Genomic DNA, 27,284 nt, shown 5'->3' on the forward strand with positions numbered 1-27,284 from the left:
TCAGCTCTGGTCTGCCCAGCTCAGCGTGTGCTTGGGGGGCTCTTGTTTCCCACCTGGAGCAAACTGGTGCAGGGTGAGGAAAGGCCTGTGCCTCTTGCTGCTGTCTGGCTGTGAAAGATGCTCCCAGAGATCCCAGCTCACCCTGCACCTCGCTGCTGCAGCCCCTCATACCAGCACAGACACAGAGGAGCCGCTCCTGGCACAGCTACGTTTATTAACTCGGCGCAAAGCTGGCAGTGACTGTTGCAGCCATTTGCCTCCAAGGTACAGCAGGCGGCAGGGCGGGCAGCCACGCTCCTCCTACTCGTGCTGGTGAAAGAGAAGGGTGTTGGTGCTGTGCCGCTCTCTGTCTGCAGAGGGTGAGCAGCGGGGCTGGGCCTTACCTTGAAGGTGATGACCTCCTTGGTGCGGGCACGCAGCTTGTTGACCTGCGTCTCAGCGATGTCAGCTCGCTCCTCAGCGTCATCCAGCTCGTGCTGCACCTTGCGGTACTTCACCAGGTTGGAGTTGGCCTGCTGCTCCTGGGGGGAGGCAGGGCCAGGGGTGAGGGACTGACCTGAGTACTGCCAGAGAAGAGCAGCAGAGCACACCTGCACTTACCGCCTCCTCAAACTGGCGCTTGTAGCTCTTGACCTTGCTCTGCAGCTTGTCGATCAGATCTTGCATCCGGGTCAGGTTCTTTCGGTCTTCCTCTGTCTGCAAGTGCCCCCCCACCCCAGTCAGCAGGGCTCCGGTGCTGGGCAAGACCTCTCAGCCCTGCTGCCCCAGTGCAAGGCAGCCCTGTGCTCCCTTTGCATCCACCAACTCCATGCCCCCTGGACTGGCCCTGTTGGGTCCCAGCCCTCAGCTGAAGCCATGCCACCAACACAGAGCAGGAGGGCAGATGCTGGGGGTGTTGAGTAACATGAGGGTCAGCAAATGGGGAGAAGCGTGGGGCCAAAGCTGTGCCCGGTGCTGCCATACCTGGTAGCTCAGCTCCTTAATCCGCCGCTCATACTTGCGAATGCCTTTCTGGGCTTCAGCCATCTTCTTCTGCTCCGTATCCAGCTCTCCCTCCAGCTCACGCACCTGCAGCCAGGAGAGGCCACCTCAGTCATGGGAGCCCAGGCCACTTCCCTGGGGAAGTGCCACTCCAGGCAACGTCCTTCGGGCCTGCCCAGTGTAGTTCCAGTGCCCTGCAAAGCCCGTACCACCAGGGTTCTGCCCCTGTTCCCTCACCCTGGCCTCCAACTTCTGGATCTGCTTCTTGCCCCCCTTGAGAGCAATCTGCTCTGCTTCATCCAGGCGCATCTGCAGGTCCTTGATGGTCTGCTCCATGTTCTTCTTCATCCGCTCCAGGTGTGCGCTTGTGTCCTGCTCCTTCTTCAGCTCCTCTGCCATCATGGCAGCCTGCAAGGCCAAGTGCACAGACACATCACTGGGCAGCCCTGCCTGGAAGAGCTCTGAGACCTTCATGCATGCTGCATAACCTTGCCAAGCCACTCAGCACCATCCCCAGCCCCCTCTTACATCCGTGATGGCCTTCTTGGCCTTCTCCTCAGCATTGCGGCACTCCTGCACAGCATCCTCCACCTCACTGCTCAGCTGGGAGATATCGGTCTCCAGCTTCTTCTTTTGGTTGATCAGGCCGGTGTTCTGCAGGCAGAGAGGCAGTGCCACAAGGACTGGCCGTGCCCAACTGGCTCACGGCTCACCGGTCCCAGCAGTGCCCCAGGAGCCAGTTTGCAGCCCCTCACCTGTGAGTGGAGCAGGTTGACCCTTTCGGTGGCCTCCAGCAGCTCCTGCTCTGCCAGCTTCCTGCTCCTCTCAGCCTGCTCCAGGGCAGCCCGCAGCTCCTCCACCTCTGCCAGCAGGAGGTTGTTGCGGCGTTCCAGGGCGGCCGCCTGTTCCTTCAGATCATCGTTCTGGCGCTGGGTGTCATCCAGCTCGATTTGCAGGTCCTGCGGGGCAGCGTGGGGTCAATTGTGACAGGAAGGAGGAGGGAGAGCTAGGAGAAGGCAGGGGTGGCACAGGGGCAGCAGCCAGCCCATCCCCCCCACCTTGATCTGGGCCTGCAGCTGGCGACCCAGTTTCTGGAACTCAGCAGCCTGGCGGTTGGCATGGCTCAGCTGGATCTCCATCTCGTTCAGGTCTCCCTCCATCTTCTTCCTCAGCCGGACAGCCTCATTCTTGGCCCGAGCCTCAGCATCCAGCGTGGCCTGCATGGAGTCCATGGCACGCTGGTGGTTGCGCCTGCGGGAGGGATGATGTGTCAGCTCCACTCCCAGGGACATCTGTCTGGATCAGCCTCAGCCAGACGTGCTTGTCTTGTGGCCATGATGCTGCCCCAGCCCACAGCAGCAGCCCAGCCCGCCACACGCACCTCAGGTTCTCAAATTCCTCATCCTTTTCTGCCAGCTTCCTGTCTACATCAGCCTTGATCTGATTCAGCTCCAGCTGGATGCGCAGCGTCTTGCTCTCCTCATGCTCCAGGGCTCCCTACAGACAACAGCAGCTCTGGGAAAAGTCCCCCAGGGAAGCCTCCCCAGCCACCCCAGCCTGGCCTCAGCCCCCACAAGTAGGACCCAGAAGTGCATCCAGTTGCCCCAGCACCACCTCCCCAGAGCTGTAGGGAGTCCAGGGGCTCTCAGGTGCAGCAGGCATCTGTGAGCTTCAGTGAGAAACACAGGCTCACCTCAGCCTCCTCCAGCGCTGCCTGGATATCGCTCTTCTCATTCTCCAGGGCTTTCTTCAGCTTTTCCAATTCATGAATGGTTTTGCCGCTCATGCTTATCTGGTCGGTCAGATCAGCAATTTCCTCTGGCAGGAGCAGAAGGTGTTTGGTCAGGAGTGGGGCTGCAGTGCCAGCCTCTTGCAGAACAAACTCATCACCCCACCCAAGCTTTGCCCACGTTCCCCCAGTCCCTGGGTGCTGAGGCTGTGCCTGCAGAATGGGCACCAGCCCCCTTTGCTGGGCCCTGCTGTGCTCCCTTGTGGCCAGTGCAAAGGAAAGGAGGGACAGGGCACAGGAGGGATGTGAGGAACCACAAAAGACCCTCTTGTCAAAGGATCACAGTGCTCCCTGCCTAGATGGATGTCCATCCTGCCACACAGCTGCCTCAGGGCTAAGGACATGGGAGCTATGGGCTGTCCATGACAGCAGGGGCCAAGGCTGCCAACAGTCTGAGGGAAGGCCTGATCCCAGTCCTACCCTGCAGGTTCTTGTTCTCCCTCTTGAGGGTCTCCAGGTTGTCCAGAGACTCCTCATAGGCGTTCTTGAGCTTGAAGAGCTCTGTGCTCAGGCTGCGTGACTCTTTCTGTGATGCCTCCAGCTCTGCCTGAGTCTCCTCATACTTCTGCTTCCATTCAGCCAGGATCCTGTCAAAGTTGCGCTGCTTCTTGTCTAGGGCAGCACAGGCAGAGTTGGCTCGCTCCAGGTCCACTGAGAGGTCCTCAATCTCTGTCTGCAGCCGGTGCTTGGTCTTTTCCAGTGAGGAGCACTTGGCGTGGGCAGCCTCTACAGCCTCCTCTGCTTCCTGCAGCCGAATGGCCAGCTTCTTCCTGCAGACAGCAGCAAGGAGTAAGCGCCTCCAGCCCAAATGCCAGCCCACCTGCAGCTTTGCAGGGAAGGCCTTGGTCTGCCCAAAAAGCCTCGGATTTGGGAGGGTCACATCCTTAAATAGAAACCTGCCACCCACAGGTAACCTAATTCAGGCATGAGACTCACTTGGCTTCCTCCAGCTCCTCTGTTCTTTGGATAGCATCTGTTTCGTATTTGGTTCTCCACTGGGCCACCTCGGCGTTGGCCTTGGACAAGTTCCTCTGGAGCTCGCTCTTGGCCTCCACCTCCTCCTCGTACTGCTCCCGCAGCAGGTCGCAGTCATGGCGGGAAGCTTGCAGGGCATGCGCCAGGGCATTCTTGCTCTGAGGAAGGAACAGCTCATGAGATAAGCAGTTGGCCCCAGGCCCCTGGATGCCAGCTGGGATGCTAGCAGGGAAGCAATTCTGTTTTTCAGTGTCTAAAAGCTGCCTTGGTGCATCTGTATGCAGGTTACGTCCCACCTCCTCAGTACTGCGCTGGCCCACTGCACTGCCATCTGCCACTCCGAGCCACCCAGAGACCAGCCGTGGCCCAGCAGTCTCACCTTGGTCTCCTCTTCTAGTTGCCTCTTGAGTTCCTCAATGGTCTGTGTGAACGAGGTCTTGCCACGGCTCAGCTGGTTGATGAATGACTCCTTCTCCTCCAGCAGCCGGCTCAGCTCCCCTGGTTTCAAACAGAGCCAAACAGCTGTGCTGGGGCTGGATACCCATGCTTGAGCCCACACCCGCTCACATCTTATGGCCTTCAGTTGCACTGAGACTCCAGAAGCCAATTGTATTCCCAGTAAGGCAAGCTGTGGCCCATGAACAGAGGTGTCCCCCAGAAGCTAATGGCTAAGTGTGACAGCTGAGAACCCTCTCCTGATGCCTGAGATCACCATACCCCCCCCCCCCCCCCCCCCCCCCCCCCAGCACCTGTTAAAACAGCCTTGCCACAGAAGTCCCCTCCCTTGCCACACCATACAACAGCACTGCAAGCCCTGAGCAGAGGCACACCATGGACATCCATTCCCCTTTCCTCCAGATGGAGATTCCACTGATATCTGCCCCTGCGAGGAGCTGGACAGCCTGCACAACTGAACCACAGCTCCCCAGCGCAGACGCCCCAGTGCAGGAACAGGCACACACCCCCACCTACCATTCTCAGTCTGCAGCCTGCCCCGCTGTGTGCTCACATCAGTCAGCTGCCGCTGCAGCTCATCCACCTTGGACTTGGCTTCGCTCAGTTGGTCCTCATAGGTGCGGCACAGCTTTTCAGCATTGGCCTGCATGCAACAAGTAAAGCCTACATGAGACAAGGCTCTGCCCAAAGAGCACCGTCCCAAGAGGGACTCAGTGACTGCACGCCTGGACCTTACAGCCCTGCTCAGCAAATCCCTGGTGCACACAGTGCAGGTAGGAAGAGCCTGGCAGAGCTTTTACATCCCTACTAAGCTAACCGTAGCATTCTGAAGTCTCTCACACAAGTACTGTATTCCCAGATCCTCCAGATTTGACTAGGACAAGCAAAGCATTCTGCAGGTGCTGCCACGGCGACAATAGGGACAGGCTGCACCCAGTGAATAAGTGTGCATGGACAGGGCTGTGCAGAATGCATTGCAGTGAGCTGCACTGATGACAGAGTCACAGCTGCCTATTCACAAAGGAGACGAAGCTGCCCAGTGCAGAGCACCCACCTTGTTCTTGGTGAGGTATTCGATGTTGGATGACAGGTCATCCACCTCCATCTTCATCTCGCTCTTCTCCTTCTCCAGCTTCTGCTTGACACGCTGCAGGTTGTCGATCTGCTCGCTCAGCTCAGCCACACTGTCTGCATGTTTCTTCCGCAGAGCGGCCGCCGTGGACTCGTGCTGCAGCGTGGCCTCCTCAAGGTCCCTCCTCAGCTTCAGGAATTCCACCTCCCGCTTTTTGTTCATCTCCAGCTGTGCAGACGTTGCTCCTCCAGCCTCCTCCAGCCGCTCACTCAGCTCCTCCAGCTCCCGGGACACTTCTGCCCGCTGCTTCTCCACCTTGGCTCGAGCGGCACGCTCAGCCTCCAGCTCCTCCTCCAGCTCCTCAATACGGGCCTAGAAGGGACAGGATGGGGCAGATGTTCCAAGCACTGTCTAATGTTCCAGCATCTTTGCTCCCCACAATGGGACAACCCACGCAGATGCCCCCTGCACATTACATCTGATGGGAATTTGGGACCGCTGGGCTGTGAGAACAAGACTTCCAACCATACCTGGAGCTCCTTGATCTTCTTCTGCAGCTGGGCCTCGGTCACCTGCTGATCCTCAATTCTTGAGTTCAGCTGACTCATTTCAAAGTCCTTCCTGTACAGAAAGAAGGCAGAGCTGACCTCTGCTCAAACACTATCCTGCCCTTTGCATCCTGAAGCCGGAGGAAAAGTATTCCCTGCATTGTATTATCCAGGCCCAGAAGAAAAATAAACTAACCCTCAGAGGAAAGTGCACAACAGGGTGAAGAGCAGTAGATGGCCTGGCTCTTAGATTTTGCCTGCAATTGCCTGTTCCCCAACTAGAGCTGGGGATGAAGTGACAAGGTGATGAAGTTTGTACTTGTAGCTGAGGTCTCAGCTCCACATTAGAATCCTGCCAAACAAGTTAGTATGAAGGAACTCCTACAGCTCCCTGATCTGTCAGTCTGTGCAGCTGAGAAACATCTCAGGAGAGCAGCCCCTGCAGCACCTCTGCACAGTGCCCATTAAAACTAAACCCTCCGTTTGCTTGGACTGATCACACCAGCAGTGCTCAGAGCCACATCCCAACTGGTCCTGCATGTGTCTACCTGGCTTAGAAGCAGGCACTGACAGATAAAGCACACAGCCCAGTACATGTCACACACTCACTTTTTGAGTTTCTCCTCCAGCTGCTGTTTGTCATTCTCCAGATCCATCACAGACTCCTGTGTCAGCTTCAGGTCTCCTTCAAGCTTCCTCTTGGCTCTTTCCAGGTCCATGCGGATTTTCTTTTCTTGTTCAAGAGAGCTTTCCAGCTGGAGAACAAAGGGCAAAAGGATAGGGAGGGAAAGAAGCCCTTGTAGTGCCTGACCTCCCCCATGCCCATTGCTTGGGAACTTCACCCAGCCCTGAGAGCCATAGCTGTTTCCCAGTTGGCCTACTGCTCCTTCCCCTCAGCCCAGGCTGCTCCCCATGGGGGTCCTCTGGTTCAGGGGCAGTTTGTCAGTGAGGTTGCTCACCAGTTGGCCTTATTGCATGGGAATCAACAATCACCACGTTTTCCAGACCCCACTCGGTGGCAGCCCATGGGTTCTCCCAAAGGTGTGTGATTCAAACCACTCTCACTTCACTGTCACTGGCCATGACTCACATCATCCACTTGCTGCTCCAGTTTGACCTTCGCTTTGGTCAGCGTGTTGACCTTATCTTCCTCAGCCTGCAAGTCATCCAGGGCCTGCTGATGAGCCTCCTGTAGTGCTTTCTTCTCTTTCGTCAGCTTGGCAATAATCTCATCCAGAGCAGCCATCTCCTCAATCAGGTTTTTAACCTAGATCAGATAGGTAAAAAAAATTAAGTGCATCTTCTTAGAGACAGGTGATGCAAAGCTAACACAGCAGCTTGGCCTACGAAAGGCAGGAATCCATGATCAACAGGAGCTCAGTACCACAGCAGCAGCCAGCTCCTTTCTCCTTTGGCTGGCTTGGATCAAAACCCCAAAACATTTGCTACTGCACAGAATCACTTGCCCATGCCAATCCCATGCTGTAAGGCAGGACACTGTGGGGTTTTGCTCTCTGCCACACCTTTTAGCACTCTGCTCAGCCTCAGCTCCCACACATGAGCAGTACTGTCCCCAACAATTCCCTTACATGCCCCTAAATGGCTGACTTATCTTGGCAATTAGGCCGTTCCCTGCAGGAAGGGTCAGTCACCTTGTTCTCCGTGGCATGCTTCTCCTTTTCCACCTTGGCCAGTGTGATCTCCAGATCATCGATGTCTTTCTTCAGCTCTGCACACTCATCCTCCAGCTTGCGCTTCTTGGCAGTGAGGTCTGAGTTCATCTCCTCCTCGTCCTCCACACGCTCTGTCAGCTCCTTCACCTTGGCCTCCAGCTGGATCTTGGTCTTGATCAGCAGGTCACAGCGTTCCTCTGCATCTGCCAGGTTGTCTTGCTCCTAAAAAAGATGCAAGAAAGCTGGTGCTCATCCACTGCTCCAAAAGTATACAGCAGTCACACTGTCCTTGCAAAAGTCATGGAGTAGAAGACAGAGCAAACCCAAAGTGATCAGGTGTAATGAAAGGAGCTCCACGCAGGGCCAAGGGACAACATCTAGCATTGACCAGAGCCAAAAATCTAACTGCACCCAACTTTCCAGAGGCAAGAAACACTGAACTGACGCTTTCTGGCACAGAATTGCCACACATCAGCCACAGCTTGGACAGCAAACATTCCCATCACTTCCACCTCCATATGAGATCACCCTTTTCAGAGCCAGGGAACCATGAATTCCCACGACAGCCTTGAGACAGCAAGACTGTAATGCAGCTTCAGGTTTTCACCGGGTCTAACACTGTATCTCAAGTGGATTGCGGCAATGAGTGGGTCTCAGAACTGCAAGAGTCTGGAGAAGGGATCTAGCACTCTCTGCTCCTTCCTCTACCCACAGACCCTGCACTATGTTTATGCTGCCAGGGAGAGGGTGAGGTACTCACTGCCTGCAGCTGGAGAGCCAGGTCATTCTTCTCCTGGATCATGGAGACCTGCTTCTCTTCCAGTTCCTTCCTCTTAGCCTCTGACTTCTCCAGAGCCTCCTTCAGCTTCTGGAACTCCTCCTTCAAGTTGTTCATTTCCTTCTCAGTCTGAGCAGACTTCAGCAAAGGCTTGATCTTGAAGAACAGTTTCATCCAGGACCAGTTCTTAACAGCATTGAAGGCTCGGATGTTCCACTGGATGGTATAGAGGGCTTCCCTGGAGGAATACAAGCAACAAGGATCATCATGGGTGTAGACTGCCCCACCTCCAACTCTCAACTGCAGCAGAGACCTGACTCCATCCTTCACCAGCAGGACAAATAGCAGTACCATAGAACCATAGAATGGCCTGGGTTGAAAAGGACCTCAAAAATCATCTAGTTGCAGGGTTGCCAACCACTAGAACAAGATGCCCAGAGCCACATCCAGCTTGGCCTTGAATGCCTCCAGGGATGGGGCATCCACAGCCTCCTTGGGCAGCTCTGTGTCGTATGAATGATCACACTGCAGTGGCACTGGTGGGATGGGTGGTGTGGTTCTCAGATCTCCTCCTTCTGCACCCACTGAATTCTTCCAATGGAAACCAAACACTTTCCCAGCCCAGATGCACCGACTCCTCCTGTCAAGAATGCCAGGCCTGTAGCTTTGCCTCCACCCCTTCCATGCTGTTGTGGTTTAACCTGGCAGGTAGCTGAGCACCATACAGTCATTCACCCACTCTCCCTTGGCTCTGTACAGCACTGCTCAGCAACAACTAATACAGCAGTGTGTTATCAACATTATTTTTTTTCCTAAAGAGAAAACAGAGTATCATAACAGACACAGTGAAGGAAATAACAACTCTGTACCAGCTGAAACCAGGACACATGCTCATCCTCTGCCAGCTACAGGCAAACCCCACAAACCAAACCCACTGAAATGCACAGAGGAAAAAAGAAGCACTCACAAAACTCTTTCTCCCCCCTCAACTCTACCTCCTGCTGATGATCTTCTGATACTCAATGCGCATGAGGTGCCCACGGATCCTGGCCTGCAGCATGGTCAGGATCTTGGCCAGACGCTCATCTCGCATCTCTTCCAGCATGCCCAGCAAACCAGCCTTGAAAAACACCTGTAGACAAAGGTGTGAGAATGGAGTCAAACATGACAGAGAGTCCATGGGTGACATGACGTGTCAGACAGGCCTGAGCTCTATGTACAGCCCAAAGTGGGGGTATTCAGAGCAGCAGGGCACAAACCCAGGCTCTGTAGAGAGGGGAACAGCTGGACACCATCTCTCCTTGCCCTGCATCCATCCCCACATATTCCCAGTAGGACCAGTTGCTGCACTGGGTGGTATGAGCTCAGGCAGCAGCACCCAGACCTGCCTCCTCCTATCCTTCTTTTCGCTTCCTTCAGTCTCGTGAAGGCCACGCTCAGCATGCAGAGCACAGGGCTTCAGCAGAGTTGCAGTAAGACAGAGGGCAAGCTGGGCAATACCAGCTAGCTGGGGTTGCAAAGAGATGGGTTGCAATGAGATCACCCCCCCAAGGACCAGCAGTTGCCTGGTCTCACCTTGGTATGACCAAATTTGTACTGGGAGTGATCCAGTTCCAGAGAGCTCAGCAGCTTCTCTGTGGCCTTTCTACTGTCCATAAACTTGTCATCTGGAATGGCTGCTGGGTTCAGGATACGGTAGCTGCAAGCACAAAGCAGAGGGAGGGCATTCAAGAAAACCTCAGCACAAGAGTTGGTGGTTCCATCATTGTCCCTGTATCCAAGTCGTGCCAGTCCCCACACACTACAGCACAAGCTAAAGCCACAAACAGAGCAGGAGCTCCGGGCTTCAGTTTAGGATCTGCTGCAGAGCAGATCCCAGGAAACCTTGCCATATCTTAGGCCCTGTACATGAGGACGACTGTGCAGGAGGAAGCCACTGGCCTCACCTTGCCTGGCTCAGGCCCAGGCTGAGCAGGATGGATGGAGTCAAGGAATGGTAAGGATCCCCAAAGCAAAAGGATATCAGAACCAGGACCAAAGGTCCTGCGCCTTGCCTCCAATCACCTGCATCAATCCTGCATTCAGCACCTGAAATATCAGTACCCCTGCCGTCTCATTGTGCCTGGCACAAAACAACCCACATTTGGTACCACAGCTATCCTGACCTGTCACACACTGCACATTATGTGGGCTTCCGAGCAGCCCGGCACAAGCTGGGAGTTTAGCTTCCCCAGAACACATGCTGGGGAGGGGAGAAGAGGGAGTTACCGCTGTTTGAAGTCTGCGTAGAGGATCCTGTTGGGAAATCCCTTACGGCAGATGCGGATACCTTCAAGGACACCGTTACACCGCAGCTGGTGCAGCACCAGGAAGGCATCCATGGCTCCTAGGGGGTGAGAGTAGGACAGAGGAAACATTCAGCCCAAGAGGATGGGGGGAGCATGACCTGAACTCTGCAAGCAGCCTATGGGGGCTGTTCTGGGAGCACAGGTGCTAAGCTGTTTTGTAAGCCTATACTGAGCATCAGTGCTGCAGCCCAGGCCCAAGAGGATAGAAATCAGTCTGAAAAATTCATCTATGCCTGATGTCAAACAAGTGCAAGGCAGCCCAGCTGCCAGCACACAGCCCAGCTGGGAGCCTGGCAAAACTTCTTCACTGGTAGAGGAGACTGGCAAGGGTCTCAGTGGTTTCCACAGAAATGGAGCCAGGTCTTGGCAGCAGCAGAACCGCTGTGAGAAAAGGACTGGGTAGCACATGGGTACAGGAGCAGGGCAGGAGTCCCTGCCAGAAGGAGCTGCCAGGGTGCTGTCTCAGTCCATGCATACCTGGGGTCTTTGTCTCATTGGGGATGATGCAGCGGACAAAGTGGGGCTGAGTGGAGCGCAGGTTGGTCATCAGCTTGTTAAGATTCTCCTGTAGGGCAGACATGGGGGATGAGGCATGAGGTGATGTCTCTGCTCCCACAGTGCTTCTCTCTGGCTCCTTCCTCTCACAGGCAGGCAGAGAGCAGATACTGCCCATGGTGGGGGGAGAGAGGAGGGAATTTCCTCTTGCTTCGCTGCTGCCCATAGCAGCACCACTGCCTTCTGCCAAGGTGTGTGCAACAGCAGAGAAACCACGGTGGGCAGACATGCCAACCAGAACTGGTTTTGCTGTGCCAGACAGGAGTCAGGTGCCTCACAAGTGTTTGTAAGTGAAGTTCTGCTACAGGGAAGAGCCAGAAACCAAGACTGAGCACATTTCTGCCATACAGCTCCGCTGGTGTCCATCAGCCCTGCCCTCAGCACTCTACAAATCCAATGCTGGCATCCATACCAACTGCAGCCCTCATCTCAATAGGGGTTTTCCTTGTACCCCAGAGTGCTGCCCATGCCCTCTGGCTGTAACAGAGGGCCCTGCCAGGCCAGCCTGAGCCTTCTCCATCCTTCCAGCAGCTTTACGTCAGGTCTGGCTCATGATGGATGCTCTGTGAATATCTGCTTGGAGACCAGCATGCCCTGGCAGGACAGTGGAAACGAGCTCCTGGGATTAAGGCCCTACAGTAGAGCATTGTCAGAGGCCTGAATCCTGGGATGACTCACAGTCTTGCCTTTTCTTGTGGGAAAAGCATTTGCATCCTTGTTTTTTTCCCAGGTTGCCTTTCCTTCCTTAGAGGCTCAGCCAGTCCAAGACCAGCTCTGGCAAGCCCTACCATGGGGCAACTTCTCACCACAGACACTTCCCAGGGACTGTGAGTTGTGCAGAAGAAAGAACACCACATGCTTCTCTGCATGAGGTTTGCTCAGGAACCTTGTCCCCAGGAACCTCTCCTTGGCTACTAGAGCTCTGGGTGGATCTGATGGCAAGACTCTCTTTGAACACCCTGCGACCATAAGGCTGTCACAGCAGACCACAGCTTTGGGATTACAGACACCTCTCTGTGCTGTTTTTAAGTTGATTGAACTCTGGGATGGACAAATAAATGCCACGGTGAGCATGGGATCAGGGGCACGAGTTATCCTGAGCTGTCACGTAGCTCTCCATGGACAGGAGAGCAGAGAGCTGCATGCTCAGAGACCCATTAAAGCCTCCTCCATTTTCTTCTGCCCAAAGGCTGTCCTTCCCGCCGACAAGAATGAGGAGAGAAGTAGCACAGACTTAAAGTGATGTTCATGTAATACAATATCTAAACATCACTACAAGTCTTAACTGCCGCTCCCTCAGAGGTGAAGGAGCTGCACAAGCATCACGTGGGCAGAAGCAGCACAAGCTCCAGCTCAAAGGGAGCCATGGCTCTCCCAGTCTGGAGCCTCACATCCTTCCCTAGCAGCACGGGGACAGGGCTGGGACTCTGCCAGGCACAGGGCCAAGTAGAAGATGCCAGGAGTTTTTGCCTAGCCAGGACAACTCCCTGGAACCCTTGTGGTCCTTCAAGACCAAGGAGCTCATGTGTAAGACAGCCTGGAGTTCTGGAAGGGGAGTGGGACTGGTGCTGGGATGCTCTGTACATAAATCCCTCATGGCCACGCATGAAGGGTTGGCTCTTACCTTGTGTAGCTGGGACACTGTTTGGAAGGAAGCTGCCTTCTTACGTTTCTCCTTGGATCCTGGTTTGTGAGGTTCCTCTGTTGGGTTAAAATATGGATTAAGTACATCAGCAAAGTGACAGCTTGCTTTGAAGGACTCCATAGCACCTCCAAGCACCTCTGCACTGAAAATGTCAGTGATATGCCCACAGCCCTCGCTCTCTGTAAAGCAGAGATAGTAACAGCCAGCTGCAGACTTAGCCTGACAAAAACGCCTCCCACAGCATCCAGCTCTGTGTGTTGTCCCCCATCTCTTCGCAACAGGTCAGTCCTTCACACATCCTACGTCACTTCTTGCAGGTCTACCAGGACAGGAGTGCAGCCCTGCATAGACTCAGCCTGCTTCTCCATAGCCACCTGAAGCCCCTAGGCTAGTGCTGCACATCCAGAGCACCCACCCAGGTGAGAGGCTTTAAGAGCTGGTGTGGGTCCTCCCTTTGCCCAGGCTGCTCCATCGACAGCTGTGTGTGTGTATGATGAGGCTTTGCAGTTAAGGGATCAAAGTGCAGCTTGAAGAAGGATGAGGTTGTTCCTCACCTGAGCTGGAGCCCACATAGTTCTCATAGAGAGAGGCCAGGAGCTTGTTTTGGGATTTCTGAAAGACGGCCACCACTGTCTCATTCAGGGGGTCCTTGTTTTTGTCCAGCCACCCAATGATGTTGTACGGCACCTGTGGGCAAAGGAGAAAGGCAAAGGTAAGCTCAGCCCTGCAAGAGGAGAGCGAGTGCTGCCGAAGAGCAGGCAGGCACGTACCACACCAGCATAGTGCACCAGCTCAAAGTGGGCCTCGTATTTCCGCTTCTTATCCGGCCGGGGCTTCTGGAAGTTGGGTGACTTCCCGATGTGGTTGTCGTAGAGCTTAGCTTTAAATGACATGTCGGAGGCTTTGGGGAACATGCACTCCTCTTCGAGGATGGACAGGATTCCCAGTGGCTGCAGAGAAAAGGTGGCATGAGGAAATCTGATTTCATTCTTGCCACGTGCCATCCCAGAATGGGGGACTCTCTGTGCTACTGGGCAAGGTGAGGCAAGAGAGGTCATGTCCTCACTCAGGCAAACAGTGCAAGACATCTACCATGGGGCAAACTCTCCTTGCTCCCCTGGTGTACTTGAGAGTGGGACTGGCCAGGCCCACAAGACATTGGTCTTGCCCAGATGTGGTCTACTGTCAGGAAAGGAGTGGTCCCTCCGACATCCTGACAGGTGTGTTCATTTAGGAAAAAAAAAAAAAGAAAGGGTGGGTTTCCTCCATGAAATTGTGGAAATCTTTTATTAAAGGTGCTCAGAATCAGTGAGATCACCATTCTCTAGAGGAAAAATTCTCCGTTCCGTCCATGTTATTCTCTCCCCTCATCTCCTGGTTCTGTTGCTCACTGGTGAGTAAACAGAATTCCCCACAAAGACAAAATTTGTGTAAAAAAAGTGGTCCAAACAATGAGCTGAAGGTTCTGAGCTACAAATGTGGGAAAAATTAAGTTGTCCAGTTGCCACTGACTGGGGAGAGACTAATTCTATTTCTGGTAGCAGAGCACTTCTCATTGCTCCTGTCTTTACGAACAAGCTGTCTACCAGAAGTGCCAATTCTGTGTCCTGGTTCGTGCTTTACCTTCTCAATCAGGTCAATGCAAGCCTGTAGGTCCAGGCCAAAGTCAATGAAGACCCATTCGATGCCTTCCTTCTTGTATTCTTCCTGCTCCAGGACAAACATGTGGTGGTTGAAGAACTGCTGCAACTTCTCGTTGGTAAAGTTGATGCACAGTTGCTCAAAGCTGTTGAACTGCAAGAACAAAACCAACCTGCTTCAGCAAGTAAAGCTCCAGAGATGAAGAGAATCACTGTCCTGCTTTGTCTGGGTGTGAAGAACAACTCCTGCTGGACTCAAACAAGTTGCTACCAAAACAGGTAGCCAGGAGCTCACTGGAGGCTCCACAGCAATGTTAGAGCAGCAGCTATGGAGCTGCCTGTTTATTTCAGACAAATAAATACAGACAAGAGCTCATCCTATCAAGACCAACAGTTTCTTGGCAGAGATAGAGCTGTTAAGACAGCAGGGGACCTAGCTGTCTTGTTACAACATTCCCCTGAGCCCATTGCAGGGGGACTGCAGAACTCACCTCGAAGATCTCGAAGCCTGCAATGTCCAGTACTCCGATGAAGAACTGCCTGGCCAGCTTGGTGTCCAGGGTCTTGTTGATCCGAGTCACCAGCCACTTGAACATACGATCATAGGTGGCTTTGGCCAGGGCTCCCACAGCATAGACAACCTGCCAAAGGAAACCAGAGAGCAGGTTGTGAGCGCCATGCATCATACTGCTTTTGCAGGCATTAGGCTGCAGGACAGCACTCCTCTTAGTGCACAAAGGAGAGACTGATAGATCCGGGGAGTTCAGGGTTGCAGCATTCTCTCTGATAAGCTTTCCCATGCTCACAAGCATGTTCCTGCACCTCTGGTCCAATGAGCACCTCCAAGGTCTTGGGGTATATGCTCAAGTCCAAAGCAATATTTTCAGATGTGCACGGCAGGAGCCTACACCTCACTGCCTCTGGATAGGACTCCAGTCAATATCTGAGGTCCTCTTAAATTTTACTTAAGAATTGGCTGAGAGCATCCAGGCCAGGTTTGGGTACTCAATCATGACGTGGCTGAGCAGATGCATTTTTGCTGCATTACAGTCTCCCACAAGATCACTTATTTAGATGAGATTTCTATTGTCCAGAACTGAACTTTTCATGGGACTGTGACTGTCTGAAGCAGACCCATAGAAACCAAACTTTTTCCGGCTAAGATCCAACTCACATTTCAAAGATACTGATAACCAAAGCCTTGGTTACCATCCAAAACAACCTGCCAACCCTGAAGCCAACTGTCCCAGCTACCAGGAACCAGTAAGTGTGGATACATCCTACCATGGTGCTCTAGGGTCTCCTTCCTAACTGAAGCACCACGCATCCTGAGCAAGTAACACTGCACACAGGGCCTGACTGCAGAGTCACATACCAGCATGAGTATAGAAGCCTGTGTCCTGAAACACCCACCTGCTCTACATTCTGACCTTTGGTCACATACTCGTTGCCCACTTTCACACGAGGATGGAGCAACCCCTTGATGAGGTCAGCTGAGCTGATCCCCATGAGGTAGGCAGCTTTGTCAGCACCTGTAAAACCGTACAAGGCATTAGGAAACAAGAAAGTAGGACACAGAAAAGAAAAAATCAGCTATTCTGCTGATCAGTGCTAACTAACTTCAGGCCTGCTCCAGTGGCTGAACTGCAATTTCCAATTTTGGATATTTCATGCTGTTCTTACAGGCTGCACCTTCTGCCTTAGAAGTTACAGTTTAGAGGGCTGGGATCTTAGATTCTCATGCAGTAAATCTGGGCTGACGAGGTAATTTTTGTCTCTTTACAGTAGACTGTAGCAAGGAAATCACCTCTGTAAGAAATCATTTCTACTAGATCACAGTCTTTTTTAATTACCATGTAGCAGCTGAACCTGTATTGACACTCCTCATGAAGACAAACTCCTCCATCACGAGTGTTACCACAACAAGGCCTGCCCCCAGGTGAACATTCCTCTGTGTGCCCAGAGCAGGTCCTAACACTGCAGCTGCTCAGGATCACAATCTTGAATGTTCACAGCCTGCCCTCAGAGGAGTTTGGATGCCAAGCTCAGGTTGGGTGAATCTGGCAGCACAGATTAAAACTCACTTTCAGTGCCATCAGCCTCTGCCTGCTCTTCCCGCTGCTTCTGCTTGAACTTCATGTTGCCAAAGTGCATGATGGCGCCCACTATTTTATAGGAGCCGTATTTCTCATCATTGCTGAAGCCCAAGATGTCCATGGCATGCTGAGGGGAGACAAAGCAGCACAGACAGAACAAAATCAGCACCCTGAGGTGAGGGTGGGTGCTCCCGTTGTCTCCCAACATGTTTTCCCTATCTTGGGGCTGAGTGGGACAGGATGTTCTAGTCTGTGAACATCTGGCTGAGGAATCTCACTCCATGAAAATCTGACCGTGAGTCCAACACCCCCAAGATGCCCATACTCTCCCCCAGGCCCCCACTTCTGGCTCTGTGGCATGAAGGAAGTGCACATACATCTGTTGCCATGAGCTCCTCGCCGTCATCCAAGTTGTCCACAGTTGTTACACCCTGAGAGCAGAAGTGGTAATCGTAGGGATTGAGGGAGAGCAGCAGCATATCTGTTGTGAGAAGACACATATGCAGTGAGGCCAGAGTGACAAAGTTGGTGCAAAAGGGCCAACGCTGGATACAGATGAAGAAGTAAAGCCATACTGGCCTCAACTAGATGGCACCAATCACCTCTCCTGCTTGCTATCTTGGGAGATGGCTTTGTTGCAGACTGATTTAGAAGTGGCCATCCATGTCCTTGTGACCACCAGATAAGATTACTGCACTGTGCAGCAATCCAGACCTGCCTAATAAGGTATTGTTCTGGAGCCAGCAGAGGGCTCGAGAGCCGGCAGCCAAGTGGCTGACCTCCCCAGGGCATTGTGGCACCCATCTTCCTGCTGTGTGGAAAGGTTTCATGAGCACTCTGTGCAACCTGGCATCTAGAGGGCAGGCAGGACTGCCCAGCACACAAGAGTGGCTCCAAGGCAAATTCGGGGTCAGCTGGTACTGTATTGGGGAACATATTCAGGATATGTCTATACCTGGGTTGCTGCAGCAAGAGAACTGTGCAGCTGTTTGCAAATTCACCTGAAAGAAAATCATCCCCCTAGGGTGGCAGGAGGAGCTCAGAATGGACTGCAAAACACTTTCCCCTACCCCAAAATGAGTATATATATCCTACCTGCATGTGCTGAAGTCAGTGCAGAATCACTCAACAAGGAGTTTCTGTGCAAGGCACCTTAGCAAGGTGCACTCCCACCCTGCAGACAGACTCAGAGACTGCTATCCCACTCCCAGACAGCTGCAGAAAGGCCTTTAGTTTTCAGACCAAAGCGACTGGTTTCTCCACCCTGAATTATCTGAAAATCCTACAATCCTGCACAGTCATCAAAGCATTTGAGGGCCAGACCTGAATGGTAAGCTGGGTTTGCTCAGCCCTTATGGACAGCAGGACCCTGACGCTCAAAACAGAGCTCTTCCTGGCTATTTTCAAGCCGTCACACTGTAAAGGCTATGCTGCCTTACCTTGCAGCTCTGGTTTCTTCCCAGAGAGGATCTGGTAGTAGATGTGGTAGCTTCGCTCTTTGGGTTGCTGGAAAATCACTCTTGATTTTTCCAGGAGATCTAGAAGCAAACAGGGCAGAGAGCTTACAAGAGGGCTTGCTTTGCCCTGGAGCTGACCCACCATCAGCAGAAACAGGGAGAAAGAAATCCACCCCCTGCAGCTGGCACGTGTTACTCACAGATGTCGATGTCTGCAGAGGCCAGCTTCCCTGAGGGGCCAAAATGGATGCGGATGAACTTGCCCTGAAAGCATTTACAGGAAGGTAAACACCGGGCTTGTCTACACAGGCACAACTCTGGGCAGCTCCTAGTAAACTCACACAGCTAAAGCATCACTGGCGATTTCCCACTTCTGCTGATGTTAGGCAAGATACTGTGCTCTGTGAGAGACAAGTGGGTGAAGTTCTCTGGTAGAAGGTAGGCGGTATCACCTGGGGCTTTAAACACTGGTGAGCAGAAACACTGCTCACAGCAAAGAAATCCCTGTCCTCAGGCCCGCTCTGAAAGCTAAGCACTCCTGTAGAGCAGTATGACACCCAGTCTGCCCACAGCCTCCTGGCTATCGTGTGCTGAGCAGACTCAGCCCCACAACCTCTCCATCCCCCACAGGCACAAGAACAGGCATCAAAGCCACCTGCGGTTAGTCAGCTCCACAGCCCAACACAGACCCAGGCTGGGCTTGCAAAAGGGATGCAGCTGCCTCAAGGACACACGTTTATCAAGCACTCCGAGCTTTGATTGCTGGCCCCTTAGTGCTGATCCTGGAACAGACTTTCCAGCTCCAGGCTGTCCTTACAGGGACAATTCGTTCTGACCAACATGCAATCCACTGCACCAATTTAGCCAGTTTGGCCCTGGCAGCCCTTCCAGCCCTCCTAGGAAGAAGAGCTACTTCTGTGCCCACACCATACAGAAGCAATTATGCTATGGATGATGTGTTCAGCTTACATACACCCTGCACATCAGCAGTGGCTTTCTAAGACACTTACAAAACGTGAGGAGTTGTCATTTCTTATGGTTTTGGCATTGCCAAAAGCTTCCATAGCTGGGTTAGCCTCAATGATTTGATCTTCGAGGGTGCCCTGGAAAACAAAACCAAAGAATGCATCAGCTCCCACTCAGCTAAAGGGGATCTGTCATCAGTGTCACAGGGAAATGAAGCATGAGGCTCTGTTCCCATCTGCCTGCTGCACTCATTAGATGTCTTTAGAGCCTGCTGTTCCTGAAGTCTCACGTTGTCTCACGAGGGGATGCAGCTGGGTTTGGGGTCAGAAGAGTTGGATTTTGCAGCAATGCTCTCTCTGGGATTCCCCTTGCCTGAACTGCACCCAGAAGTCCTTCGCTCCCTTCCTAGGCTGCTACAACATGCAAACCAAGAGCAAGCACACACTGTCACAACAGCCCAAACGTTTTAGGTTCTGCCAGGCATTTCCCCTTCCACCAAACCAGGGTCATGGACAGTTCAAGCATCAGTGCACTGTGAATGAAGAGATGCAGAAAAAAGGCTTAGCTCCCTGCACCAACCAAATGCATGGCAGGGCCACAGCGTGACAGGGACACATCATGGCTCCCAGCTGGCATGATCTGCTGGTCTCTCTGCATCTCTTTGGAGCAAACCTCGAGATTAACAGCTCCATAACCATGCTTCATACACATAGTTCATAGTATGTTTCATACGTGTAGTTCAAAGAGACAGAGACAGGCACCACCTAACACAGGCAAAGCAGGACAAGAATTAGAAGAGAGACGCAAGAGACTTGTGCCAAACCACACGAAGGACAGTGGAGTCTGACAACAGGGGCACTTTCCATGAGAGAGCCTTTCAGTGCCCTCACCCTGACACCATGACAGCTCCCACTGCTCTGCTGCTGGGTGCCAACCACCACATGTGGGGCATGGCTGCACCCTGCCTCTGCAGCTCCGGGCACGTAAAGGGCAAAAGAGACAGGGAGCAGCTGTGAATCATGGTTTTTAGTAGCAAGCTGCATTTTTCCTTTGATATCCTTTGATCTGTTGTTCTTAAGTTTAGCCCATTCTAAAATTGCCCTGCCTGCCCATGGGCCACCCCAAAGCTCACACACGCAGCCCTCCAACTGTTTGGCTCTTAGTAATTGCTTTCCTGAATGGGCTGAGCTTCATATTTTAATGAGGATTTCCCACCCAAAAGGATAGGAATGCAGCTGGCCATGCGTATAAGCTAAATGCAGCTCCTTGGTGCTCCAAAAGAGGAGCTGGGAGTTAAGGGCATACATGTGAGCTGCTACAATGGCTGAGCCATGACTGTTGGCACTGGCATTTCCTATCACCCTGCTGTAGCTCCACTGCAGCAGAACCCAGTGCTCAGCATTAAAGATTAAGAGTCTGTAACACTTACCCCAGTTTTAGTGGCAACAGCTGCCTAAAGAAAGGAAAGAAAACTGTCTTTAGAAATCCAGAAAAGCCAGGCAAGAACCACAAGAAGCATGATCAGAAAAGCAGGACACGGCCATTTAGTGCCAAAACGGCCCAAGAAAAAATGGGAGGATTAAACTTTTTAAGATCTGCCAAAAAGTTGTTAAATAGATTAGCTCAAGAAAATGAAGAAATGCATCAAAAAGCAAGAACAGTTAAATCCAAACCAAGTAAGAGTAAAGAAAATTTTGAAGTATTGTTTGTCTGATACCTAAAGCAACCAGTTTGCTTCTGTAAGGGGAAAGCAGGCTGGAGCCTCAATGTATCAAGAAGAAAGAAGCAATTGCAAGAGCAGCTCAAAAATAACCAGCACCAAAGAATCAAAACAAGAGCAAGAAAAGGACAAGGTAGAGAAGGGTCAAAATGAACAAAAGAAAAGAAAAAGAAAAAAAGAGGAGAAAAGGAGGAAAAGCAAGGCTTAAAAGAGCCAGGTGGGAAATTGCAGTTTTACACCATTTCTTTTGAGCTCCTTAAGAAGATCTGTGGGGTGTTGAAGAAAGAAGAGAAGGTAAAGAGGGCATCCGAAGTGCCTGTTCCAGGCTGCTCACACTGAGCAGACGCTTAAAAAAATCCATTCCCCCCTGAGCAAGATAGTTTCAAGCCTTGCTTGTTCAAAAGTCAGGGAAAAGCCAAGCCCTGGGCGGGTCAGACCAAAACAGGTTTCCAAATGCAAAAAGTTGAGAGAAGAATTTAAAAAAAAAAAAAAAAAAAGTAAAAAAAAAAAAGAAGAAAGGAGGAAGGGGGGGGGGGGGGGAGGGGGAAGGGGGAGGGAGAGAAAAAAAAAAAAAAAAAAAAAAAAAGAAAAAGAAAGGAAGAAAACAGCAAGAATTTCTTTCAAAAGAAGGTCTTACTAATTTCTTGCCCGGTGTGTCGCCCAAGGCTGCGACAATGGCAAAGTACTGAATGACCCGCTTGGTGTTTACAGTCTTACCAGCACCAGATTCTCCGCTTAGGGTAACAGAAATACACAGATCAAGGATATGAGGCAAAGAACAGGCAAAACTTCAAACAGAGACTCTGCAAACCTGCCGGCATTGCCCAACCACCCCACGCATTGTGCCAGCTAGGGTAAGTGAAGCACGAGGGAAGGATGGGGCGATCGCCCTGCCATCCTAGGCAGCAGTTCTCAAGGGGAGGGCAAATGTAGAAAGGAGCAAAAACCTGCACTGCATCCTTCGGAGCAAGGCTGCCATCATAGCCCCTCTGCTATGGGGCTGCACACAGCTGTCAGGAGGTGCCAGCAGACACTGAGGCGGTGCTGAGCTTTGTGCTGGTGGGCACACAGCCCTGCCCCAGGGCTTCAGCTGTCCGGGATTCAATGCTGGCTGGTTTCAGCACAGCCTCTCTTCGTTGGCTGTTTGGAGATGGCCAGGGCGGCACGGCATGGCTGATCCTGCCCAGGTTGTGCCCACATGGGGCTGGGTAAGCAAGGGGCTCGGGTGGCTCGCAGGCTGCGAAGGGCCCGGTGAGCTCATCCCTATAGATAGCTGCTCCCTATTGTAATCCCAGATGACAAAGAGAGGGGGGAGCCGCGGAGCACAGCACGCAGGACCAGAGCCAAGCATCTCTCCTCAGCCCCTGCATTGCCTAATTAGGCTATGGCCGCTGCTAAAAATGTCCATGGCTCTTGGCAGAAGCCTGGGGTCCTTTCGAGTCCTTTATATAGCCCTTATCTATATGTCACTTGAAATCAACCTGGCCTACACCCTCCCACGTCGCCCACTGCCCCTCCGCCCTCCACCGCCGCCATTTTCCTCTGGCCACAGCCGCCATCTGTGGCACAGGGACGGGCGCCGTGAGGGAGCCTGGCATCGTAGGACGGGCTGACAACCACTGGGCGGGATGAGGGCAGCAAGATGGCGGGGGGGGCGAAACGAAGGCGGGAAGTGAGGGGAGAGACTTACGTGATGAGCATGGACTGGTTCTCGCGGTCTGCAAGGGAAGGAGGCAGCGGTCAGTGGGGGTTGCCCCCCGACCCTCCGCCATTGCTGGCAGCCCCCCCGCGCCGCCATCGCCCCGGCCCGTACTGCGCAGCATGTCATTGTAGGCGTTGTCGGCGATGGAGTAGATGTGCGGCGGAGCCTCGGAGCGCCGCTTCCCCTTGTAGGCCGCCACCACGGGCGCGGTGTAGACCGGCAGCCATTTGTAAGGGTTGATGGTGACGCAGAAGAGCCCCGAGTAGGTCTGTGAGTGGGAAGGGGGAGGCTGAGGTGACGGGGAGCCCCGGCAGCCCTCCTCCTCATGGCGGGGGGAGGGAGGCGGGGACCCCCCAGCGGCGGTGGCTTACGTAGATCATCCAGTGGGAGTAGCGGCGCTTGAGGTTGTAGAGCACGGAGGCCTCGTTGAGATGCGTCAGCATGGCCATGTCCTCGATCATGTCGAACTTGGGGGGGTTCATGGCCTGCAGCTCATCCTCCTTCACCACCCGCGTCTGCCAGAATGACATGGCGGCACTGGGCTCAGACCCGGTGCAGCCTCAGCCCTACATCGTCTCAGCTCCACTATGGAGACATTTCCCTGCGGGTGCCACCTCTGCCCCCGGGCTCCTTCTGCCCTCCTGCAGGTGCCACCCTCGGGACAGGGGAACAGGCACAGCCCTGCATAGCGCTCAGCACCCCTTGTCCCATCGGAGAGGTCTGTGGTTATCTGGCAAACAGCTGACATGCACACCCCACCACTTGGAGCTGGATCCGTTTAATCCTGCAAATCCCAGCCTCGGGGAAATATCACCTTACATATCTGGATGCAAGGACCTGGATTTAGCAAATGGGCTTGTTAATGCATCTGAAACAAAATCCGAGATTATTATTTTTTTTAATAGGTGAGCATTAAGCACAGGGTGTTGAAAGGTGTTAGATGTTAAAAGAAGGGAAATAGATGGAAGGACAGCAGCGGGGTTTGTCTCTTGAAACTGTTTCTGTTGGAAGTGAGATCCAGAGGCAGCAGGTACAGCTTCAGGTTTTGCAAATCCATGACAAATTTTAACACAAACAGTTTCAGAGAGTTTGGAAACTGCTTTGTTTGTAGAATCTGGAGATCTTGAACCAAAGCATTTAAAAAGGCAAAGGAAGATTTCAGATTGATGCTCCCCTCCACAGTAAGTTACCTTTCATAGGAGGAGTTTTTTATTATTATTATTATTATTAATTATTAATTATTATTTATTATTTATTATTATTTTTTCTCCAATTTCAGACAAAAACCTTTTCAGAACCTTGGCACATTTCAAAGGCAATTAGACGTAATTAAGTTAGGCAGGCACAAGCAGTTCTCGGTGCCATGAAATGTAGCTGAGAAACAAACACAACCACATCTACCGGTTACTGCCAGGTCAGCAGCTGGTTCTTTTTCCCCATTTTATACCCGTGAGAGTCTCTGCATGGCAGCAATGTTGCCATGCACTTCGCATAGCTGAGAAGGAGATATTAATTAAGCTCATTTGCAGCTATTTGTAATGGATATTGTTCTTTGCCTATTCTTTGTTCCCCAAACAGTGCTGCTTAATCTACTGCAAATCCAGGCTAAAACAAGCAAGACCTGTTTCCTTACCTCTGATTTTTACCTCCAGGATTAGCAAGGCAATGGTTCAGCATTGCAATGGGCTGAGCTGGAGCTGACTGCTGTCCCCTTCTCCCTCCTGGCTCAGTACCCCGGGTTTGAAAGCATTTGGTGGGGGATGCTGAGCGGCTGGCACGCTTAGCAAGTCCTTGGCCTACAGAGTGCTGACACTGTGCAGTGACAAACCCATGGCAGCCCTCGGGGGACAACTGAGTGCCGAGTGGGGATGGGTTCTCAGGGACATCTTGGCTGGGTTCAGACGTGATCTTGTCATACATATCCCCCCTCCACACATAGTTGCAGGCCCTTGGAAAAGGAAAGGTATTTTGCTTACTTGCTTATCTTTAGTTTCCACAGTGACTTTGCCACCGGTGCTTTCTTTGATTTCCACTTCAATGTAAGCTTCTTTCTCATCCGGGATCCAAGCACGCTTCTTCCCTGGGGAGGGGGCAGGGAAGGGAAGGGAAGGGAAGGGAAGGGAAGGGAAGGGAAGGGAAGGGAAGGGAAGGGAAGGGAAGGGAAGGGAAGGGAAGGGAAGGGAAGGGAAGGGAAGGGAAGGGAAGGGAAGGGAAGGGAAGGGAAGGGAAGGGAAGGGAAGGGAAGGGAAGGGAAGGGAAGGGAAGGGAAGGGAAGGGAAGGGAAGGGAAGGGAAGGGAAGGGAAGGGAAGGGAAGGGAAGGGAAGGGAAGGGAAGGGATGCGTTGATGTCTAGAAAACTATTTTAAAGTGTCAACTGAATGCTGTGTGAATGCAGTGTGATAATGTGGAAGGACAGTGATTATTTCTTCCTACAATCTTGGTGATAGGAGTGAGGATTTCTTTGCCTTTTCCATGTTTGGCAGCTGTTTATTTTGCCTAAGTCAAATGTATGAATGAAGTCTGCTGTTTCCCATGTGTTTGCAGGCAAAGTGTAATAAAAAAGGAAGGCGAGAAGAAGTGAAACTCCCCTGGTTTGCTGTGTCAGAAGGCACAGGCCAGAGTGGGATGGCTTAGAGCAAGTTCTGCACATTTCCAATAGAGATGGAGGAGATTTTGCCACCACCAGTCCTTCAGCCCATCTCCCTCAGTCTCCTACCCCTAAGGGTCACAGGAGATGATGGGCCACCTCCTCCCACTGCTCAGCCAGCAAGGGGACACTCAGAAACCTACTGAGATCCTCCTGTTCTCTGGGTGCTGGGGGCAATTCTGCAGCACATGCAATGTCTTGGGGAGCAGACCCAGGGAAGGGATGGGAACATCTCCACTGAGAGCCATGGCCAAGGGCTTGGGGCTTACCATCAAATGGGATTGTCTGAAGCTTCAGCTGTTCTGTGTAGCTTTTCCGGAGGTATTCAGCAGCCTCCCCAAACTCGCTCATGTCCAACAGAGACATCTTGTCTGGCTGGAGGAGGACTTGCCAACAGCAAAAGAAGAATGACAGACACCTGAACGCTGAAAGGAGGGAAGGGACAAGAAGTCAGTGCACAGAGAAGGCACCTACCGCTGGGCTGCTATCAGCGATGTGCAGTCACCAAACATGCTCTTGGTGTTAGAAAGTGAGAGAAGACAGTGACAATACTAGCAAATAATAACCGTAATAACAACACGATCACTGAATGCTTTCCCTTCTGCTGCTATCAGCCCTGCTGTGCAAGCCTGTATCACATTGGTGTCAAAATCAACACTTGTGTTTATGGCTTGGCGAGACAGTGGCACCCGTTTTCTTGACAAAGCCAGCTAAAAGCTACTCCAGCTCTACAGACCTGCTGGAGCCTTGGTGCTCTACACAAAGCTTCTGTAAAGACCCATGTTCATGCTGCCGAGCAATCTTGAGGGATGATAAAAGCAGGAATGGAGGCATGATTCCCTTGGAAGACCTATTCTAGAGGACTGTGCTGACAGCTGCTTGGAAAGGCACTTTTACAGCACTGCTTTCTAACATCCATCTAATGCAACGTCCCGCAGCAGGACGCCGAAATGCCAACGCTGCCAGGAGCAAAATCAGTGTGCTGCTAGCAGGCATGTTGGCAAAGCACACAAATTATAGAAAAATGCTCTCGGTTCAGCTTCGTCCCACCCTGTGCCCACAGTCAGTGCCCGTCCTGCAGAAACTTCCACCCTGCGGAGGTGAGGAGGGTTAGTAGCGGAAGAGAAGCGCGCACACAGACATGCTCCTTATTACTAACCTTAGTGATAGGACTGAGTGGCTGTGTGCATGCCGCAAAGCCCCTTTTTATTGTGTCTGTCAAGGTCAGAGTGGGAAAAGATATGTCAGAAATTCCCATGTGTCATGTCCACACAGCTCCATTGGTGCTGCTGTCCCACTGCCCGGAGAGACACAAAAGGCAAACTTCGCTTTTATCTCCCTGCAAATGCAGCCTGGTTATTTTTACTCCTGTATTGTCAGGCGAACACAAAGGCAGAGAGAGGGACTGCAGTCCCTGCAGGCAGTGCAGCTCTGCAGACCAACAAGGAGTGCAGCACTGAGAGCTTTGCTTTCTGCCTTCCCGGGTCAGCACACCCGAACCTCTGGCTGAGCACTGGTCCAGTCGCTCCTCATCAAACAGTCCAGGAGTGGAGAATCAGGACAAGGGGCTCAGGGCTGGCCCCTACTGCTTACCCACTTGCCTTCTTCCCCAAGGGTTTGCCTGCTTTGCCCAGCCACAACAGACCCTTCCCATTTGGCACCAAAAGTCACAATTTGCTTTACTGGTAAGTGAAGTGTAATGGTTTTGCCAGGGACTGATTCTGGTAGGATTCTGCCCATCACTAAATGCCCAAACCCTGCTCCCAAAGCGTACTCAGCTCAGTGAGGGAGCTTGGTTCCTGTCTAGGAAAGATTAAAAATCCCTCTGTACAGAGGGGCTGCTGAGTTTCCCCCATATCATTTTTCCCAGGCTGGCTCCAAAGACTCCACAGGCAATGCAGTGATCACCACCCAAAGCACAGCTTTGTCCTGACAGCACCACCATGAACTCTAGCTCAAACCACCTTGCCACCATGGAAGCAGGCAGTCTCTAAAGACAGAAGTGAGTCTAACCAGAGAAATGATGGGAACCGTGTCTGGCTGGGGACAGGTGGTTGCTATCCCCCTTCTCAGCAGGGGGAGCATCAGTGCTGAACTGTCCCTTGGCTCCCCACTCCAGTGGTCATGTCCTGGAGACACAGAAATGACAAACAAACCCATTTAAATGACTCTGGAGTGATGGAGGAGGACTGCAGACCTGTCCCTGTGGCTTGAGCCCCAGCGGAGGGGAGGGATT

The 27,284-nt window shown here is 52.5% G+C and overlaps 1 protein-coding gene across 1 annotated transcript; it reads right to left on the bottom strand.

Moving 5' to 3' along the window:
• On the bottom strand, positions 1 to 26,306 carry MYH7B (myosin heavy chain 7B; the record flags this gene model as incomplete). Its single annotated transcript, XM_079543590.1, has 43 exons — positions 26,208 to 26,306; positions 25,318 to 25,473; positions 24,378 to 24,481; positions 22,773 to 22,916; positions 22,513 to 22,669; positions 22,390 to 22,417; positions 21,337 to 21,433; positions 20,409 to 20,432; positions 19,024 to 19,116; positions 18,214 to 18,277; positions 17,996 to 18,094; positions 16,934 to 17,037; positions 16,545 to 16,683; positions 15,874 to 15,992; positions 14,952 to 15,101; positions 14,444 to 14,614; positions 13,591 to 13,770; positions 13,375 to 13,507; positions 12,800 to 12,876; positions 11,098 to 11,185; positions 10,541 to 10,658; positions 9,848 to 9,971; positions 9,268 to 9,404; positions 8,255 to 8,510; positions 7,474 to 7,716; positions 6,912 to 7,088; positions 6,431 to 6,576; positions 5,804 to 5,894; positions 5,256 to 5,645; positions 4,718 to 4,844; positions 4,125 to 4,243; positions 3,707 to 3,903; positions 3,191 to 3,540; positions 2,675 to 2,799; positions 2,363 to 2,478; positions 2,040 to 2,232; positions 1,737 to 1,940; positions 1,510 to 1,635; positions 1,219 to 1,389; positions 964 to 1,068; positions 601 to 696; positions 305 to 521; positions 1 to 53 (listed from the first exon to the last, which is right to left on the bottom strand). Exons 2-43 carry the CDS (start codon positions 25,412 to 25,414, stop codon positions 1 to 3), a joined length of 5,949 nt encoding a protein of 1,982 aa, XP_079399716.1. The 5' UTR covers positions 25,415 to 25,473; positions 26,208 to 26,306.
• Positions 26,307 to 27,284: the final 978 nt, after the last annotated feature.

The sequence above is a fragment of the Tetrao urogallus genome, assembly GCF_951394365.1.
Source record: "Tetrao urogallus genome assembly, chromosome: 16".
Taxonomy (NCBI): Eukaryota; Metazoa; Chordata; class Aves; order Galliformes; family Phasianidae; genus Tetrao; species Tetrao urogallus.